The sequence below is a fragment of the Saprolegnia diclina genome (assembly GCF_000281045.1).
Source record: "Saprolegnia diclina VS20 unplaced genomic scaffold supercont1.61, whole genome shotgun sequence".
Lineage (NCBI taxonomy): Eukaryota > Oomycota > Saprolegniomycetes > Saprolegniales > Saprolegniaceae > Saprolegnia > Saprolegnia diclina.
Window position 1 is genome coordinate 164,398 of NW_008246128.1, and position 6,093 is coordinate 170,490.

At 58.4% G+C, this 6,093-nt stretch overlaps 4 protein-coding genes across 6 annotated transcripts; 3 read left to right on the forward strand and 1 right to left on the reverse strand.

Moving 5' to 3' along the window:
- Positions 1 to 1,552, forward strand: SDRG_13569 (hypothetical protein). Its single transcript, XM_008619664.1, has 4 exons — positions 1 to 853; positions 900 to 1,030; positions 1,085 to 1,150; positions 1,197 to 1,552. The coding sequence occupies exons 1-4, from the start codon at positions 53 to 55 to the stop codon at positions 1,483 to 1,485; spliced, it is 1,287 nt and encodes a 428-aa protein (XP_008617886.1). The 5' UTR covers positions 1 to 52; the 3' UTR covers positions 1,486 to 1,552.
- Positions 1,553 to 2,561: 1,009 nt separating this feature from the next.
- On the forward strand, positions 2,562 to 3,360 carry SDRG_13570 (hypothetical protein). Its single transcript, XM_008619665.1, has one exon. It carries the CDS (start codon positions 2,580 to 2,582, stop codon positions 3,303 to 3,305), a length of 726 nt encoding a protein of 241 aa, XP_008617887.1. The 5' UTR covers positions 2,562 to 2,579; the 3' UTR covers positions 3,306 to 3,360.
- A 261-nt stretch (positions 3,361 to 3,621) lies between these two features.
- Positions 3,622 to 4,627, reverse strand: SDRG_13571 (hypothetical protein). The gene has a single exon (XM_008619666.1). The coding sequence runs from the start codon at positions 4,581 to 4,583 to the stop codon at positions 3,783 to 3,785; it is 801 nt and encodes a 266-aa protein (XP_008617888.1). The 5' UTR covers positions 4,584 to 4,627; the 3' UTR covers positions 3,622 to 3,782.
- Positions 4,628 to 4,732: 105 nt separating this feature from the next.
- SDRG_13572 (hypothetical protein) lies at positions 4,733 to 6,093 on the forward strand. 3 transcript variants are annotated; one of them, XM_008619667.1, is made up of 6 exons: positions 4,733 to 4,973; positions 5,026 to 5,156; positions 5,202 to 5,298; positions 5,347 to 5,543; positions 5,591 to 5,700; positions 5,751 to 6,093. In XM_008619667.1, the coding sequence occupies exons 1-6, from the start codon at positions 4,763 to 4,765 to the stop codon at positions 6,004 to 6,006; spliced, it is 1,002 nt and encodes a 333-aa protein (XP_008617889.1). In that variant the 5' UTR covers positions 4,733 to 4,762; the 3' UTR covers positions 6,007 to 6,093. The 3 variants fall into 3 exon arrangements, with proteins under 3 accessions (XP_008617889.1, XP_008617891.1, XP_008617890.1); XM_008619669.1 differs by having other exon boundaries at positions 5,601 to 5,700; XM_008619668.1 differs by having other exon boundaries at positions 5,350 to 5,543.

Here is a 6,093-nt window from a genome sequence, read left to right on the forward strand (position 1 = left end):
CGCTCTTGCCCGTTTGTGGCAGTTTGGCTTTTCCTTGCCAGCACCGACGGCCATGCCACCGGCGACCACGATCATGTACGACCAGTTCGCGACGCTGCCCATCGACGACCCGCTGGCCGACGTCGACGCGCTCATGATGGAGGAGTTCAGCACCATGTTCCTGCCGCAGGCCATGAAGCCGACGACGCCGCCCTCGAACGCGTCGGGGACCCCAAGCTCGTGCTCGGAGGCGGATTCGCCGCCCAAGGCCGACATGGCCAAGCCCAAGAAGATCAACGAGAGCCGGAAGCGCCAGCGCGAAGAGCTCGAGTTCCTCCGCGTCCGCGTTGAAGAGCTCGAGAAGCACCTCGGCGTACTCCAGCAGGTCAAGGCGATCGAGACCGAGAGCGAGACGCCGTGGCAAAAGCTTGCCCACCAGATGCGCATCGACAAGCAGAACGCGGTGCTCGAAAACGAAAAGCTCAAGCAGGAGCTCGAAGAGCAAATTGAGTTTGGCAAGACGTTGCAAGCCATCCTGCGCAAGCGGCCAAAGCTCTCGTCTCTCCCGACGCTCGACAGCGACCAGTGGAAGCTGTACCGCCTCGTCAAGGAGCCGATGACGCGCGCCCATGCAGTCTACGAGATCCTCCAGCAGCAGCTCGCGGCCTTCCCCGGTGCCATGGTCGAGTCGGGCCTTGTCGACACGGAGGCCGACATGCTCTTGACGCGCCCCAAGCTCTCGCGGTATTTGGACGACCAGCTCATCACGGAGACGATCTGGTGCCACAACTTCCCGTACGACTACCGGTTCGTCACCCGCTGCATGTGGGCGCTCATGGCCAACCCGTCCCAGTACGAGTACACGGGCTTTTCGGTACGCTCTTCTACGAGGCAGGAGATACTCAGAGCACCTTTGCTAGCTCCTCGAGACATTTGACGACGATACCAAGTACATTTGTACGATCGGGAAGCTCGACAACCTCTTGACGAGCCAGTGCCGGTTCCTCATGCGCCGCCTCTCGGAGCCCGGGCGTGAGATCTTCCTCATCCGGTATGCCTCTAGCTTGTCGTCGACTTTATCAACTAACGAAACACGATCGCGTAGGAGCATCCTCGAAGACGAGCTCATGCCACACGACAAGACGGCGCTCATCAACAACAAGAGCGCGTGGTACGCCTCGTCGCTGTTGCCATCCGTATCGATCATACACGCGTAGGTTTGTCCTCGAGCCGACGCCCGGTGGTGGCTGCCGGCTCAAATTTTACCAAAAGGCGACGCTGCCCATGATGCAGTCGCAGCTCTTTTTGCAGCACCCCAAGTTCAAGAAGCCTGGCTCGCCCTACTACCGCGTGGGCAACATCACCGACGCCATCATGACGTCGCTCCGCGAAATGGTCAAGGGCTTCAAGGGCGCCCTCGTGCACGTGCTCCAGACGCAGATCAGCGCCTACGCGGCGAGTTTGGGGCAGATTGAACCGCTCGACAACCTGACGCCTTCGTGCTGAGGCGCTGCACATCGTATATTCCTGCTGTATCTATGAACTCATTTGTTGTGTGTTTCGTCTGTGTACACTTTGTCTGCACTTGGCGTCAAGTGCTACGGAGGGCTAGGGTTCCACCTTCATGCTTTCCACAGCGGACCACAGACAAGAGTTCATGGTACAGACCATGAAGGGATGCTGCTGGGACGCAGCTTGGAGTGTGTTCTCCCTCTCTGATTCGGTTTGTCTCGTCGTCATCACGTCGTCTCCTGCGGCTACTCGGCTCGCCATGTCAGCTCGCGCTTGGCCCTTTTCAAAGTTCGTCTCTGCATGAACATGCTGCTGCTTGCTAGATGAAGAACGTTGCTCGTCGCTGGTGGTTGGCTTGGCGGATGGTAGAGAGAATGAGACCTTCGGAGCTCCCATCAACATGCAGCTCGAAATCCAGCGAGCCCTGTTTATGGCGCCACAGCGATATGATTGGCTATAATGGCTGACATACTGAATTTCGCACGCTTTTCAACCAATCGGCAACGCGTCTCGAGCGCGGGCTGGCGAGGCCGAGTGTCGCAGGACGAGTGTTATAACTTTGCAGATCGCCGACGTAGCCAATCAAAATGACGCAACGCCCACTGCAGTCTCGCGTCTAAATACACCCAATCCTGGCATGCCATCGGGCCCACGAAGCCACAAGAATACGCCGATCGCGATCCCATGTTGCCATCGACATCAATTCCCAAAGGAGCAAGAGATTCGCCGGATAGATCCTGCATTATGTTACCACATAAACGCTAAATCTGCGACCCAAGCCATCGTGGTTGCGTTCGAGGACTTCGATGGAATCTTGTGCGTTTTGAGATTCGCGTGGCTTCTTCATGGAAGTTCGGTTGGGATTGCACCTCACACCCTAGAGACCATGCTATGCCTTGAGACCAGCCATTTCATCCTTCTAGGGTATGCACGTAGGCGTCGATGCTTCTTCTCCATCCTGCATGCACGGGTTGCCTTCAAGTGGTGTGCATTTAGCCATCGCTCTTCCTGGGAATGTTATAACACATGAAACCGTGCAGATTGGGTGGCTTTTTCATCTGTGCGAGAGAGGCTTGGTGAACATCAGCATGCAGCAGCAGGTCATTTCGACTTTTGCCGGCCCACGCACACGCCAGCTCATCATGCGCACCCTGAGTCAATGCCTCCCGCCTCTCCAAGAGGGCTGCACCCGCATCTACCTCTGCCGCCACGGCGAGACCGACTACAACGTCGCCGGTATCCTCCAAGGCCGCGGTGTCAACATGCGCCTCAACAAGAACGGGCACAAGCAGGCGCAGCAGCTCGCGCGGTCCTTCAAGGACATTCCGTTGGACGCCGTGTACAGCAGTGCCCTCGCCCGCGCCAAGGAGACCGCCGCCTGCATCCAGCACGCCCACCCGACGACCAAGACGGGCGCATTCGTCGACCTCGAAGAGATGAGCTTTGGCACGCTCGAGGGCACACCCCGTACGCAAAACGCAGTCTTCCTCCAGGAGATCTACGCCAAGTGGCGCCGTGGTATCCTCGACGCCAACGCGCGCTTCCCATCGGGCGAGTGCCCGCTCGACGTCAAGAAGCGCGGTGTTGCCATGCTGCACGAGCTCGCGGCCGGCAGCGACGACGATCACATTGCGTTCGTGTGCCATGGCCGCTTCAACAAGATCATTCTCGCCGAGCTCTTGAGCATCCCAGTCGAGAACCCACCGATTCCGCAGGACAATACATGTGTCAACGTGCTCGACTACAACCGTGTGAAGGGAACGTACACGGCGGTCGTGATCAACCACACGACGCACCTCGTCGACCGCCCGTAAAGCCATCTCTGTACCCTAATATTATATCAATGTAAGTTAACATCTCGTGTACCCAGTCCTGCGCAATGCGAGAACTCGGAGGTAGAGACGCGCACAGCGTCTCTGGTGGTTGCCGTGCAGCAGGATTGAAGCGGTAGCCAGTGTAAACTTCAAGACAACAACCACCACCGACCAACACGAGACATGCAGAGTAGCCGCAGCAAGGACTGCATCCGCAAGCGCACGCCAGTGCTCGCCACCAAATGCGCTGGTTGAAGAAGCTTACCGAGTCGTCCAAAGCCGTCGCTCTGGACCAAGCAAGTGCGTGCGCCAGCGTCCAGCTCGGATCTTACTTGTGCTTGTTCAAAGACACGTCCCTGCGACACGGCCACCGAGACGCATGGACGAGCTCGACAAGATCGTGTACTGTAGAAGGACCACGCGTGCGTCCAGTATCCGATACGCTGCATTCAAACAGTGGATCCCACTTTGGCATCCTTAGACACGGACCGTGTCGTCACCAAGAAGACGGGCGGTCGCGCTGCTATCCGTATCCAGCGACTCGACGCGGCTGGCTTTCAAATGCAGCGGTCGCCACGCGAGCCAGCTCAGGCCTTTTGCGACCCCAAAGAAGGCAATGTGCAGGACACACACCAAGAAGTACCACAGCGGCGCATACGGCGACTCGACCTTCATGAACGGGTACGGCCAAAAGCTCGTGACTTCGTGGATGATCCACGCAGCGACACCATAGAGTGTGCCCCAGAGCACGAGAAGCGGGAGGCCACCCATCGCCATCGGGATGCTGTCGGCGCAGACGAGGTAAAACTCGAGGCCAAGCAAAGGGACGTTGATGCCATGCTGCACGTAGCTCGTCCAATTGAGAAGCTGTTCAGTCGCGTGTGCAGCCTTGGCGAGCGGGTACAAGATGGCCCACACGACGGCCATGACGAGGAGGCTCGCTGGAAATACCACGTCGAGGAGCACCCGCCGGCCGCGGCTCACACCACGCGCATCAAGGAGGGCCCACGCCCAGTAGATGATCTGCAGGATAAAGTTCCAGCACGTGTAGAAGGCGAGGCCGTGGCCATGCGTCTTCACGAGCTCGGCGACGAGGACGCTGATGAAGAAGGCGAGGCAAGCCGCATGGAACGCGCATCGAAGCCGGCCCGATCGCGGCCGAGGCGTGAGGCGCAGCTGCGTGTACTCGACTCCGGGTGATGCTACGCGAATGGCCCAGATGCAGCCCACGAGGCTCAGCGCGAGCTCGGCGGCGACGACGTAGGCTTCCCAGAGCATCCTCGAAGTCGCTTTCGCTCAGTTTTGTATCTTCTTCGTTCCCGTAGTATGGTGTTTATAAACGATAGTCAAAAATTGGTTGATGGTATATTATCCGGATATACGACCGCACCCACGTACTCACAACCGACAGGTACCGCAGCATGCGTCTTGCGCCCGACAGGTTCCGGATAACAGACATGGGCAGCAGCGCCGATGGCAGCAGGTTGGTGGGCGGGCCGGTCCTTGGCCACCTGGACATGTTCCAGCGCATCCTCGACGATGCACAGTCGAGGAAGTTGCACAGCTGGAACAGCGTGGCCTTGCACCGTGCGTGGGAATGGGCGTTGTACCTGCAGCAGCAAGCGCAGCCGGCTCCAACTTCAACCACAGCCGCGCAGCTTCGCAGCGGTAGCGCCTCCCACCGCTCGCATCGTGATCCGTAGTGTATACCTCCATGTAGCACCGCGCGACGTGCTTACTGCAGTCGTAACCTCACCATTTCTTCTGACGCACCCGAGCCGCCTGGAGCTGCTCCATGGACTCTGCGACCTCTACCAGCGTGTGGACGACCCAAGCCATGCGCTCGCCAGCGTACGTACTTGCCTACCCGGCTAAGATAACAGCCTGTATGTGCAGGACATCATCCACTGGCTGGAAGAGCAAGCGACAACCGACGCGCTCTACGATCTCGCCCATGTCCTCGGCGATGCGCTGCCATTTTTGCATGTCACTCGTACGACCGCCAATGACGCACAGCATCAAGGATGACGTGTGTCTCTAGTAGCCCACCAAACCCTTCGATATCCGGCCTTTGATCACTGGCAGCTGCAGCGTCGGACGCTACAGATCGCAGCGCTCGCCAACAGCTTCCAGCAGCAGCTACTCGCGACGACAAAGTCTCGTGACGAGTGCCAAGCGATCGTGGTGGCGTTCTTCAACACCGCCTCGTCGACCAGCGACGTCTACAGCCTCGAAAAGGTACAAAATGTCATTCGATTTAGGTAGAAAATGGTGCGATCAACTAGGACATTATAGTCTTTGCTGCGCTACTGCTACCGTGGCCATCGACGGCGACTGCTTCGCACTGTCATGTTGTGGACGCGGTCGCATCGCTTGTGACGACCCACCCAGTACAGTAGGTGCCACCTTCCGCTTACGCATTGGATAGAGTTGTCCGCATCGTAGGCTGCTAGACCTCTCACCATGGCTCGCAGCTCGGCTCTGCCAGCACCAACCATGTATCGCCCAAGGGTACATTGCAGCACTGGTGGCGCACGCGCTCGCGCGGACATCAAAGGAAGCGGATGCCCATGAGACGAGTGTGCGCCTCGGGACGCTCGTGCACGGCCATGATCAGCTGCTCACCGCATGCGAAGCCAGCTTCGCAGCACTCGAGCCGTCTCTCCGCCACAAGCTCGTGTCGTCATCGCCAGCTCTGTAGCCGGACATTTGTGTTGTCGCTGCTTCTGCGATCACAGTGTCAATATATCAACTTGGTCGTTGCCGATCACAAAAACTCTGTGAAATC